The sequence below is a fragment of the Brachyhypopomus gauderio genome, chromosome 2, assembly GCF_052324685.1.
Source record: "Brachyhypopomus gauderio isolate BG-103 chromosome 2, BGAUD_0.2, whole genome shotgun sequence".
Classification (NCBI taxonomy): domain Eukaryota; kingdom Metazoa; phylum Chordata; class Actinopteri; order Gymnotiformes; family Hypopomidae; genus Brachyhypopomus; species Brachyhypopomus gauderio.
Window position 1 is genome coordinate 21,741,232 of NC_135212.1, and position 14,139 is coordinate 21,755,370.

The 14,139-nt window shown below is 43.2% G+C and overlaps 1 protein-coding gene across 3 annotated transcripts in view; it reads left to right on the forward strand.

Annotated features, from left to right (window-relative positions):
• Positions 1–13,955, forward strand: part of frmd5a (FERM domain containing 5a) — an 83,797-nt gene extending 69,842 nt beyond the window's left edge. For all 3 annotated transcript variants that reach the window (XM_076991098.1, XM_076991100.1, XM_076991099.1), the window contains exons 9-14: positions 1,328–1,391; positions 1,537–1,628; positions 3,155–3,229; positions 3,939–4,007; positions 4,275–4,381; positions 7,656–13,955. In XM_076991098.1, the coding sequence (XP_076847213.1) occupies positions 1,328–1,391; positions 1,537–1,628; positions 3,155–3,229; positions 3,939–4,007; positions 4,275–4,381; positions 7,656–8,248 (1,000 nt within the window). In that variant the 3' untranslated portion in view covers positions 8,249–13,955. The remainder of the gene's footprint in view (positions 1–1,327; positions 1,392–1,536; positions 1,629–3,154; positions 3,230–3,938; positions 4,008–4,274; positions 4,382–7,655) is intronic.
• The last annotated feature ends 184 nt before the right edge of the window (positions 13,956–14,139 follow it).

The following is a 14,139-nucleotide window of genomic DNA, read 5'->3' on the forward strand; positions in this document are numbered from 1 at the left end:
TGAGATGTATTGGTTCTATTATTTATGAGATGTGGGTCATTCCAGGATTTTGGTACATTTCAGGGGTGGTAACTTCTGAAAATTTGATCTTCAATTTGATCATTTAAAATCATATATTTATAATCTACAGGTTATAAACTATCAAAAAGTTTGATTCGTCAATCTCAGATATGGAAGAAGTTTTTTCTTTATTAGATTGGTGTGCAGTAAATTGGTATGCAGTAACAGGGTTGCGACTAACAGGGTTGCAAATTTAGGCTAAGTTGTGGTCTACCCCAGGAACAGATGCTCACTGTAAAATGTAGCTATGTATACAAGATCAAGGACAAATATGGTTATATAAGTATATAAAGTAAATTTTGACTCTACTCAATATTAGTCTTACAATATGAGGAACAGGGTTGCATTCACTGAGTGACACACACAACTTGGACAAACATATTTGGAAAAAAAACTTGAAAATTGTTAGAGCACTTACCATTTTTCTTGCCATGTGGGCAGGAAATGTCCTTGTGATGCAAATTCCTTTGTGCTAGTACACAAATATTTTTAACCCTTTCTCTGCCAGATAAAATTCCTTATGGTAACAGGGTTGCGCGCATGTTGTGGGACACAACTTAATAGTGTAAAAACTGTGACATGCAATACAATGTAGACCAAATAAGTTGCTTTCATAAGTAAAGGAGATGCATTTCAACAATATACAAGAGGAAGTAATTTATTTAGAGCTTATTTTAATTGTTAAATTTGGCAAAGGAGTTGGTCACCCAATGTGTGGGACAAGAGAAAATGGCAATTTTTTGAGGTGGTTCAAAGGTATTCGGTCTTTTGAATAATATCTAAGGCGCTTATTTTTCCACCAAATTTTACAGTTTGTCTTATAACAAGTACAATGTATAAAAAAAATAGTCATTTAGATATTTTGTATATGTACATTTGAAATTTAAGTGGTGGGACAGGAAATGTACCAAAATCCTGGAATGACCCATGTATTGGTTCTATTGTTTATGAGATGTATTGGTTCTATTGTTTATGAGATGTATTGGTTCTATTATTTATGAGATGTATTGGTTCTATTGTTCATGAGATGTATTGGTTCTATTGTTTATGAGATGTATTGGTTCTATTGTTTATGAGATGTATTGGTTCTATTGTTTATGAGATGTATTGGTTCTATTATTTATGAGATGTATTGGTTCTATTGTTTATGAGATGTATTGGTTCTATTGTTTATGAGATGTATTGGTTCTTACATTAAGCAGTTGATTTGAGTAGTGTCTTGCTTTGTGGTTACGTTAGCACAACACCTTCTATTTTTCCAAAACAGGAATGAGGTGACAAAGCTGAAGTTTGAGGCAAAGACATTCCATATATATGCAAATCAGAAGGAGGTGAGAGCATAAATGATTCAGATGTTTGTGCTTGTAATTGGAGTTACAGTGAACAATGATGTTGTAGTGCAGTCTTGTGATGTATGGAAATGTGTTAAATGTTTGTTTCCCATGTTAACATGTTTGTTCTTCCCCCCACCCACAGGACAGGAAGATCATCTTAACATACTTTGCACCAACTCCAGAGGCCTGCAAACACCTCTGGAAATGTGGCGTGGAGAACCAAGCATTCTATAAGTGAGTCTGAATGGAACTGTTACACTGTCTCGTCATGATAAACCCAACTCATCTTTTCACAGGCCTAATTCGAATAGAAATGCAATGAAAAGAAGGAATACAATGAGAGGAAAAGTGAAGACATAATCAATCTGTAAATTGGACAGGAGTGTGACGCCTCCACAGTTTAGCAAAAAATAGATTTCAGTGCAACAGCTTTCAATTTTTCAGCTTTCAGAGTTTGCATGAAACACAGACCAAAAAACAGCAACATCATAGAGTTCTCTCACCATAGAGATCTGTCACTCATCCCATAAAAGGGAGCGTCATAACATCATGGTCATCCTCATACTGTTTCCCTGTGTCATCATATAAATGGTAGTAATACTGCCATCATAGCAAGGGGGGGGGGGGGGGGGGGGGAGTGAGAGTTTAGATGGTTGTGCAAGTAGAGTTGTCAGTAGCAACAGGAGGATGGAGATTGTCTTTCATGTCTTTTATCACGCTGCCAGATGTCTCATGAAGCTTCTCACTGGGCGCTATTCTGGACCTCGTTAAAAGCTTTTGTTTATTAGTTCTTCATATCTGTGTTTTCATTACCGGTTTGGAGAAAGCTTTGGATGCATAGATGGAGGACTGAATCCATACAGGGAAATACATAAACACTAGAGCAAGCAGCACTGTCTCACACACACACACACACACACACACACACACACACACACACACACACACACACACACACACACACACACACACACACACACACACACACACACACACAGTACCAGTAAAGAGTGTGTTACTTTACAAAGCAGTGCTCAAAATGCTTTCATTACAGCCCACATTGCTGTGGGAATGTATTTAATTATAGCTTTTATATTTCAGCAATATATCTATGCTAGTCGTTTGAGTTGTAGACAAATATGCACATTCCCTAACATGCAGGTGGCAGTCAGTGGGAGTACGTTGTGTCCAGTACGGCTCGCTTTGAGGTGAAGGACCCTGCATAATTGAGAGCCCGGCTGTTTGTTTCCAGTGGAAGCTGTGTTTGGTAATTGAGACTGCAGGTTCTACTGCTGTGCTGAACAAAACGCTCCCCCGAGACTCTTCGTTAGAGACGAGGCCTTTGAGTTTGAACGGCTACTCCACATGCCATGAAGAGAATGGAGCTAAAGAGCAACTAACCTTCAGCTTCCCACCATAACGTGATGGGATCCTTCTGCACACCTTTGATGAAGTGCATATCGCATTTGTCCCTTTTGCACATGTATTTGAGTGAGATTATCTGCATTCAGACTTAGGCTGTCAAGAGCTTATGTAGGTTATTATAAAATGTGCATTATAATTTTCAGAATTTATATGGTGGATTAATTATGGTCCCTTTCATAGATAGTAACATTTCTCATATATGTCCTCTAGCTTTGACAAAAATATTATTTAAATGCATTTTTATAGCACACACACACACACACACACACATTTCTGAGTGCTTACATCAGTTTCTCTCTCTGGAACCTCGTGTTTGTTCTTTGTCCGCCAAACAGGCTGGAGAAGTCGAGTCAGGTGCGCACTGTGTCCAGCAGTAACCTGTTCTTCAAGGGCAGTCGCTTCAGATACAGGTGAGCGCTGACACGCTGGCTCACACAGACTTTAGTTTCCTTCTTACTTCAGCTGTAATATGACGAAAGCCCTTGGATTTAGAAGATTGAGGCCTTGTTTTAGTTTTTCTTTTGTTTTATAACAGGAAAGCAAAAGTCCTTAACATAAGGACTATAATATTTATTGAATATATATATAACAAACATAGGGAACATAGCATTTACAAGTTAGAAAAATAATTTAAAAAAAATACAGAAATATAATTGTGTGGAAATGATTGAAAGCCAGAGGTCTTGAGTCATGTTAGCCCCTGTTGAGGCATGGTCTTATCAGTGATACTGTTGGAGGTCAGAGATGGAGTTTGGGATGGAAGAGTCTGAAAGTTTCACTCTAGGACTGCAGCAACCGACCCAGCTCTCACTCCCAGCATGGCCTCTCACGTGGCCTGGGAACAGCCGGGTTGGGAGGTGTGAAGGATGTTGTGTAGAGGATGACTTTGCTGGCTGACCTGAGTTCAGTTCCCTTGTGCCCCATTTTTCTGGGTGGTATCATGAACATCGATCTGCAGAAGTGCACCAGAGCACATGTTGTTTGAAGCTGCTGGAATGTACAATGGGAATATCGAGTATTCATTGATATGCAAAACTGATTATTGAATGGGGGGTTTGGTTGTGTGTTGGTGTTGCGGCTAAAGCTTCTCCGCTCGTATGTGCCCTGTTTCCACCGCAGTGGAAGAGTGGCTAAGGAGGTGATGGAGCAGAGCGCAAAGATTAAGAGGGAACCTCCTGAAATCCACAGGTAGGTGGGACAGGTGGGCAGGGCCCCAGTACCTCTAGCTTTGCAGAAGCCTTCATGTCATTTGCCTCATTTGCTGCTAAGTTCAGGATGTTGATGCCAAGCTGTGCGTGTGTGTGTGTGTGTGTGTGTGTGTGTGTGTGTGTGTGTGTGTGTGTGTGTGTGTGTGTGTGTGTGTGTGTGTGTGTGTGTGTGTGTGTGTGTGTGTGTGTGTGTGTGTGTGTGTGTGTGTGCGTGCGTGCGTGCGTGCGTGCGTGCGTGTGTCCACAGGGCTGGCCTGGTGCCAAGCAGAAGCTGTCCATCTATCACTCACGGTCCACGGCTCAGCAGTGTACCACGCACCCGACGGAGAGCTGTCCATATCTCCATCATGGAGGGTGAGAGTTTGCATCTCCATCATGGAGGGTGTATATAGATTTCACCCAACAGAGTGTCAGTGTAGCCAAAATCTCCTCCATCCCATCACTCTCCTACAGAGCCTTCGTGTCAACAGTTGTTTTTTTCTCAAATGTACAGTCACTGTGGTATAAATATAAATTCTACAAAAACATAAATCACTCTGTATAAGATATGTAAAGATATAATATGTAGTCAGAAAAATAGAGAATCAAGGTGAATGTATGAATATAAATAAGTGGGAGTGTAATATGGGCTCAGGTGTGCAACATGAGATAAAGAAAAAAGTGCAAGTGTGTAATGTTGAATATGGTGACAGGTGTTCAAAATCATCCAGTGCAAATGGCAAAATCAGTCCATTGGGAGAGTCTAGTGAATAGTGTGTGTGTGTGTGTGTGTGTGTGTGTGTGTGTGTGTGTGTGGGTCTAGTCGCATCATGTCAGCTGTCTTGGTTCAGAGTTCAAATGTCCTGCGGGATGAAGCTCCTCCTCATCCTCTCTGTGTTGGCCTTCAGGGGAGAGAAAGCTCCACTGTTGGGATGGCTGGGGTTCTTCCTGGTCTAGCAGCACTTGTGATGGATGATCTGCAGGTCTGGAGGCTCCATCCGAGTGATGTGCTCTGCTAAACGTGCCGCCCTGATGCAATCTCATCGTGGCTGTATCGTTTGCACCGCCATCCCTTGAAAGCGTTCAGTCAAGAGGAGCAAAAAGAAGTGGTGTTTTCAGCATCTACACTTTCAGAACAGTGTTGGACACATGCACTCTCACACACGTGCACACCCCCGTACACGTGCACACCCCCACACACGTGCACACCCCCACGCAGCACAGGCTGTAATCTGAGCCTGGCGCTCTGCAGGAGACACAGATGTCTGTGTCAGTCAGTCTACTGCTCCGCTCGGCCCCGCTTTCCTGCGTCCGTTCAGCACCATGGGGTGACGCTTGGTGCCATCTGCATCCAGCCTATCCCCGCCCTCCGTCGCATTCCATGCTTCCCTCTTGCCCCGCCCCCTGGTTCTCCTCTCATGGATATGCCTGTCACCACATTGAAAGCGAAGGCCTGTACACAAACCAGTGCTGGATGTGCCTGGTATTGCACCAAACTACCAAGATCAACAGAATAAACAGTGTAACTGCTTGGCCAGGCTAGTTTGGGTCTAGCGTATGTGAGGCCCTGCTGCGTGTTGGGAATGGCTCAGGGAGCCTGTCGAGGAGGACATGGCCCACATGTGCTGACTCTGTGTGCTCCTAGAGTATTAATACCTGCTCCTCTGAAAATAGCCTGCGTCTTGCTCTCCATTTAAGTCCGTGGCTGTGGGCGGGGAGAGCGCGGGAGCAGCGTGGGGCTGAGCGGAGGGCTGAAGCTCCGTCTGAGCTCCCCCGTCGGAGACGCTCCCTTACCGCTCCTCTCTGCTCCGAGCGCAGCACCCGTAGAGCCGAGCCTCCCGCTCACTCACGGCTCGCAGGGGACCAAGGGGACCGGTGCCTGGCTCCAACCCCCCGGGCGCGCACACCCACCCGAGACCCGACGAGGGCTTCCGCTTCGTCCTGCCCCGCCTGGGAGCGGCGCCATGGTGAAGTGTCTGATCCGCATCAGCACGCGGGTGAACGTGCACCTGCGCATGGTCAACCACTGCTACCGGGACGTGAAGGTGCGCGTGCTGAGTCTGGGCCCGCGGCTGTTGGGCAAGGCCCTCGGGGTGCTGCCACTCTACCCAGCGCTCGGCTCGCCACAGGAGCAGCTGCAGGCATCACCCCTGCCAGCCACACCACGCCCGTGGGCCGGGCCCATCACCAGCCCAGGTGCACACCTGTGTGTGTGTGTGTGTGAGTGTGTGTGTGAGTGTTTGTATTCGACTGGTTTGAACGACTGGAAGGAGCTGTGTTAAGTGACACGTCCTATTAAGCCTGAGAGTATGCAGAATGTTCTTACTAAAGAAAAAATTTACTTCTGTCTTTCATTTTTCCGGTGGTCAGATTTGGTGTGTAGGTTACGGGATAGGGCAATGCATTGTAGTAGTAGTTTAATTTGTGATCTGCAGCTTGAGAATTGTTTTCATCATGAATTGGTTGATATTTGTCCTCATTTGATTCAGTGGTCAACATACTCAAAAAAAAAAAGTGGGTGTGTTGCTGCTTGTGTTAGTCATTTTAGCACAAGCGACATGTGTTGGGTGTAGGCTGCGTCCTCTCTTTGGTATTTTATCCTCTGACACTGAGAGGTTCTCTCTGATATTTTAAGTAGAACATGAGAGGACTTGAGAGTCCTTGCCCTGTGTCAACTGCCCTCTGTAGGTGTGAGGAGTCCATTGCGGCAGCTGGGAGCACGCTCTCTGTGTCACTGCGACACTCGAAGGAGTTTAGTGAAGGAGAAGCTTAACAATGAAAGATGGCACATTGACAAGAGCTGAGATCCTGATCCTCTCACACGCAGGAACAGGGCTGACATGTCCGTCAGGAACTCTCAACAAAGCTCTTTGGAGCCATGCACAAAATAAGAGCATAAATGCACAAGCCTGAGGAAGAAATGGTTGGATCATGATTGAGATTCTGGATGCTTTTGGAGTCTGTGCCATCAGTGAAGGAAGTGAATCCAGACACAACATTAAAGAGATGTTCAGTGATCAGACCTGTGGCTGAAGCAGAATTTTCACTTATTTTATGCAAGCTTTTCTATGGCGAAGGTTTGCTATGTAATCTCATGCTAAAACTAGCCATAGATGTGCGTATTTTGCCAAACATCAAAGAATATTCTCTAGGGATTATTTTGATTATTTATTGTAGAAATTATGAAAAACTATTAGGAAAAGAAAAAAAAACTTAACACCCAAAATAAAAACTGAAAAACTTTAAAAGTATAAAGGTCTTGATTTAGACTATGATTTAGTGATTTTTTTATTTTTTATTTTAAAGCAAATTACATTTAGGCTTATTATTTTCAAAGCTCCATCTGGTTGAAGCTCTACCAGCAGTATCCAAAGCTTTGATAATAAATGATGTGGAACAGATGGCTCTGTTTTGTCAGAGGAACAACCATTCTGACTGATAATCACCGTGTCATACACCGTAACATGTTAGCATGCAGTGTTGTATCATTAAGGGCCCCAGCTTCATCATTTCATGTCATGTGGTTATCTTTCCACTTTCAGCTTCTCACAACTGCCACCTAGTGGTTATAGTTTGCCATGACCGAAAGCCATTTCCTTTCAAATAACATCGCCTTTTTGTCCATACCTTCAAATTCCTTTCTTCCCAGGCCTGGAATCCCTTCGAGACTCCGCACACTCGACGCCAGTACGTTCTGTCTCCCATGGCGACTCGTTCATCCCACGCTCCCGAAGCCAAGCCGTGGATTCTGGCGACGGTACCGCCGTCATCTCGGACGACGCGTACAGCCCTTTGGACAGCGTGCTGCCCACACCGGTAGCCGAGCACAGCTTGGAGCTCGCCGTCTCGCGCCAGATCAACGGCGCCCCCTGCAGCATCGAAGAGGAAAAGGAGTCGGAGGCAGGCACGCCCTTGGGCGAAGAATCGGGCGATATAGGTGTGGACGGTAGGGGGGCGGGCACCTCGCCGACGGCCTCCGGCGCGGCCGCGCTCAGTGAGGTGGAACAGGTGAATAAGTTTGTTTTAAGTGTCCTCCGCCTGCTCCTTGTGACCATTGGACTCCTTTTTGTTTTACTCCTCCTCCTCATCATCCTCACCGAGTCCAACCTTGACGTTGCCTTTTTACGTGATATCCGCCAGACCCCCGAGTTTGAGCAGTTCCATTATGAATACTTCTGTCCCCTCAGGCGGTGGTTCGCCTGCAAGCTCCGCTGGGTGGGTGACCTGCTCATTAACAAGTGAAAGTGGGGTGTAGCTCTCGTGAACACCCTGCCCCGCTGGGGTTTGGGTGACAAGACAACAAGCATGATGGAGGATGATGGGGGGTATTCTCCCGTCCTAACCACCGAGTGGCTTCTGTCCTGATTGTCCCGCTGATGCCCTGAGCCTCCTCTCCCATGGCTCCTGTCTTCTCCTCCTTTACCTCCTTTTTTTGCATTCTGATGGCAATTTTTTTAATCTCCTTCCCATTTTGTTATTTTTTTCCTTTTTATAAAGACCAGACTTTCCTCATGATTTTTCCCTATTTTTTTTTATTTCAAGTCATTTCAGGTATTTTATTTAAAAAAAACAAGAATCACAACAAAAAAAAAAAACTTCAAATCAAGTTGACTCAACAGACTGAAGAAGATACTATTCCTTATAAAGGGATGAAATATTTTGTTGCAACAAGAGAAGTTGCCTTCATAGCTATTTATTTTGCATTTATGATCAATAAAGTGGCACATGAAGCTACAGGTCAAAAGTTTTGTGAGAAAGGACAGGAAGGTAAGAGGAAGCTTGAAGTGTCTGGTGGACTGCCGATGCTTTCTAGAGATTTCACTCATAGTCCATGTCCATCCATTGAAACTGTTAACAATTCATTACAGGCTGCTATAACTTACAATTATTAATCTACAGCATCGATTGACATGAACAGTGAGATGTGCGTCATTGGGATGTACAAGTGTGCAAGTTGGACTGAGAAGAAGGTGATCAGTTTGAGGGTTGATGCTAATAAAATTTGGGGTATTTTGAAGTTTGGTATTTTGCAAGATTATTTTAGAGTTATGTGTTTTTAGGAATATATTCATGTCTGAGCAGTAGCAAGCTGTGGAGTAGAAATCCATTTAAAGAGGTTTTCTAATGGATAAAGAAACAAACCAGTAAATATGGTGTTCTGTCATGTGACCCACTAGCATAAGTACCTGTTAGAGGAATGTCCCTGGTTGACCTCTTGAAAACACCTAGCATTTATAGATCCAGTCTAGCTAGATGTGCAATACTATACAATTTCTACTTCTTTCAGCGTGTTCACCAGCTTTTCTTTCAATTACCTTTGGTTTTCATGTCATGATTGCTCGGAGAAGACCTAAAGATGTCTTATTGTATAGAGAACACAGAATTTGTGATTCCACATCAAAACCTGCTCTTTCATTTGTACTCTGTTGATATCATGCTATAACTTAGAATTACAATAATGATGCTGTACCTTTTGTACAAAAGTAGTTAGTTTCCTAATATATATTGACAGTTTTTTCCATGTATATTTTAACAGAACTGAAATGTTATTTTGTTATTGAAGATTAAATTATACCTTTTTTAGCTCTGTTTCAGGCAAGGTCTAGAACATGCGGAGTAAACTTGCTTGGGGAAACACAGTATAAGGCGTGTACTCCAGACCCACTGTCCATTACCGCCTTCTCTCATTCAGCCAGCAGAGGGCGCCGGTGCAGCCTCCGAAGTCAGGCCGTTGGGAGCAGGAGCGCTGCATTTGGTACCGTGGCTTAAACTGCAGTCTGAACTAAAGACTGTGTGTTGTTTACCGTTAATGTCACGTGCAACATATACTGTATATATTTTGAAATAGAGCTGACGATCAGAAGAAAGGTGTGGCTGTTGGCCCCGGTCTGCCCTCCTTAAAGTTGTGTAGAAGCGTGTGCATGTGTGTGTTGGCTGTGTGCGAGTGGAAGAAAGAGAGAAAATATTAAAAGAATATTCCAACATTTTTCTCCAAATATTTTTTCTCCTAAAGTATTTTTATCGCCTTTCTACAGTCGAAAAAGCATGTGTTTCCATGCGTTTCCACAGGACAAAACTGCTTTAGAAGCAAAAGTCTCAGAATCTAGAGCACTCTTTAACAGTTGTGTTATTGTTATTTATGTCTTAAGGCAAGACATGATCAAGAACAGAAAGTACATAGAATATTTTATTGCTCCGTGTTTAATATTGCTGATAGTGATGTTTTGCTTTTAACAGCGGTTGTGCATGTGCATTTCAGAGTGTAAACAAGCAAGAAGAGTTAGAAATTCTCATCCTTAATTTGTACCATATTCTAAGGTGACGCCATTGTGACTGTTGATGACTTTTTTATGCTTTTGGTGGAAAACAATTCTGAATCCAAAACTGAGGGGAAAAAAATTTGAAACATGAAATGTGCAAATGTAAAAAATTTTTGTTTACTTTTCATGAGAAAAATGTTGAAATATTCACTTAAGCAGAGATCCATTTTTGTGATATTTTTGTTCTAGTGGTGAAAGAGCAGGAAGTAGTTATTGAAAAAGTAACAGTAAAAAAAAAACATGGCAAAGATGGTACTGGAAGTGTCGGCATTTGGCTTGACCCTTACCCTCGTACTTAACAAAAGCAGTGAAGCAGGGCAGTGTTTGACAGCAGACCTAATTCAGGGCAACACACACACACTCCCCACCAGACTGATTCACTGCTCATGTGTGTCGGCCTTTTTATGACCGCTAGTCCTCTGTTGCTTGGGAGAAGTTCCAGCATAATCCGAGTGCTCTGTTGAACCCTCTGGCTGCTCTAGCAGTGTTTACTTACACTTGTGTAGACGTGCCAACAGCAGTGGCTGAGACGCACTGGTTTGGAGTGGAAGCTGTGGGCAGCTAGACATGTCCGCTACACTGGCGTGTACTGCCCCTCTGCTGCTCCTGTGTCCACGGAGCTTCACCCAGCTCTGTCAGATTGCACAGGTCTTGTGTCGTTTCAATTTGGGTGCACCATTATCAAATGTTTAAGTCAAAACCCTCGCTTTTAGATTTCATTTGTTTTTGACAGTGCTGTGTCAACCCAGCACTGCAGCAGATTCTATGACCTGGCATTGAAGATGAAAGTCACGGTATAAGTGAGAAATCTGAGAGTCACTGAAATAATGCATGTCTCTTCGCTAAGGAAATATCCTTGCATGAATTATCAACAGGCTTGTAATGGAAGAATATCGCCTGAATCTATTTCTTTTATCTTAATATCAGCAAAGAGGAGGGGAACAGATCAGTGAAAATACACTGGTGAGTTTATCCATGCTCACAATTGCGATAAAAAAAGATGCATGAATTAATTTGGACAGAAGTTCACATGCATAAGGCTGTAACATATCACGGTGTGAGCAGTTAAGAAACGTGGGCTGGTGCTCCATGCTGATGGGCCTTTTACAGCAGTACGTAGCCTGGGAGGCCCATCCTGCATGCAGATGACGCGCTGGCAGCAGTTTTATAAGCAATAAATCACTAAGGGGCTTTATACATACATATACAGTGAGGCAAATAAGAATTTGAAGACACCGCAACTTTGCAAGTTCTCCCACTTAGAAATCATGGAGGGGTCTGAAAAGGGGTCTGTACTTATTTTCCTCACTGTGTGTGTGTGTGTGTGTATAGCTGAGTTGAAGTTTGTGCCTGAGCTCTAAATTGTGATCATTTCCAACACTTTTATGCTTTTTTCTGCTATAGATGATTCATAATCTAATGTTTTATCAACGGTTGGAGAAAGGAACATGAGCGGTGGCTTGAGAAGAATGTGTGTGTGTTCTCAGGACAGATCTTGTGAACACTGAGATCTGATGCGCAGACGTGCATATTGAAGTGGCCTGACTCATATTGTTGTCAGATCCTGGTTATGTGTGGACATAAATCTGGCTGCATAACAATAACAGTAACACTTACCCTAACACTTTCACTTAGCACACCCTCCATTGGCAGGCTGCCCGTTAGCTTCCTGACCATAGTACTGAATAATAGATCCTAGTATTTGTGTTTAAAAACATGTCTCATGTATACAGGGCAGAACTAAGTACTAAATAAGTGCTTCTCTGGCCAAATCGTGGCCATGGCGTTCCAATGCCCACCAAAACATTCAGTTTGACTGCCAAGGCAAACAGTAACCATAAGCAGTAACATAACCCAACGCAATTTATATGCTTCTAATCTAAAATGAATTTGTAATATGGTTACCATCTGGAATGGTGGACCTGCGTGTGCTTCGAGACATCTAGAGCTATCTAGAGCTATATCTGACTGCTGTTGTACCCGACGCTACCAGACGTGTGTCACGCACCAGTACTGCAGCACCAGGGCCGATGTCTTCACCCGTGCTCAGCATTGGTTGTGCCTGTAGAGAAGCCACTTAAGCCCATCTCTGCTCATTGCAACGTAACCTCCTGGCACTCGGCTTCGGAAACATGGTCCTGGTGTCCCAGATTATGGACAGTGTGCTTTTATACATGTTAAGTAACTGATGAAAAATAAAGCAAGCAACAGGAAAACAGCTTGCCTGGTTAATTGGCAAAGCTCTTGAAGAGGTAGATTCTTGGATAAATATATACATTTGTTTTGTCTACTACATACCACACAACCCCCACACTCCCCACCCCACTCCTAGGAGCCAAAAACCTAAATCTCCTAAGGCTCTTAATCATAGGTCCTCAGTCTGTGGTGTAGTTGAGTTTCTTCATCCTCCGAAGAGTCTTCCTATGCATGGCATGTCCTACAGTAAAAAGACCCAGGCCATACGGAATGTCTGTATGGGACTGTTCGTCAAGACCTGGCTCCCCAAATAGAAAAGTGCACTAATGCGTAAAGCAAACTTACTGATGTTGTAATGGCAGGGCACCTCTATGGTTAAAGTGTTAGTAAACCTGGCATAACATTACCACCACTACTAATATCATACTCAGTGTTAGTGTAACATTGACCTGCTCTGCTATTTTAAGGGAAGTGGCTACATCACTTCACTGTAGATTGTGGGAAGGTTTGGCTGTGTTCTCACTGCACTAGAGAAATGAGGCTTAGTTGGGATGTGGTTGGACACATGCTTGCCCCAAAGCTGCAGAAAAACCATGATGTGCTATCATGGTTCTGAATGAATACCCACTCCAAGGCTCTACAAAGATGGGTTGTTTCATTAACCACATGGAGGGGGGGTTAGTATTTGTAGCTTAAGTTGTTGAACATTAGGTGAAGGAACATTTTTTTAAAAGCAAGCTTGCAATGGCTGCAATATTCTCAGGTATATTGAAGCCAGTGGGATAGTGACATCTATTCTCCAATAGTGCCTGTTCTCCAAAAGACGTATTGAAAACATGCATGTGATCGCCCCAAGGCCCAGAATCATTATGGTCCAATCATTACAGGTCCACTGATCCAAAAACACTTACCATTACCATAAGTCTTTTTGAACTTAGAGAGCATGCATTATGACAGAGTTCATGGATTATTCTTGTTATACATTTAATTATTATACCAATTGGCACATATCTGATCTGTGGTCATAATCACAGCTTTCAGGCAAAAATTGATTAGGTCACCATGGAGCTTCCAGATTTGTAAATTGAACTCATGTAGCATACCACACGCACTAGACTGCTAGCTCTCACCTCTGATTCAGCAGATATGCACACATGCGCACCGGGTTTATGCATAGATCTGTGTGATAACCTGCATATACCTTCCACTCAGCATCGGAGGTCGTTGTTTAGTTACTTTATATATAGATCTACAAATATCCACACATTTATGTGCCAAACACGGTTCATGTTGAGACTGATTCATTCCAAAACCATCTTTGTACTGTAGGAAACTTTCCATGCGAAACGGTATTATATATTGTTTCTCTGATACTCCCTTGTAACTGGTGCCATGGAAATATTCAAACTTGAAATAAACATTCAAATGTCTGAGTTTAACTTGTGGATTGTTTATATGTGTACACAATGTTGTGTAAAAGAATCTAACCATCAGTGTACTTGACAGTGTTTCTGAATAACGCAATTTAAACACAATGGCTAGTGCAAATTACTGAGATATTCATAATTCTCTCCTGAGTGGCATGAATATGTTATGGGGAATGTGAGAACGTGCACA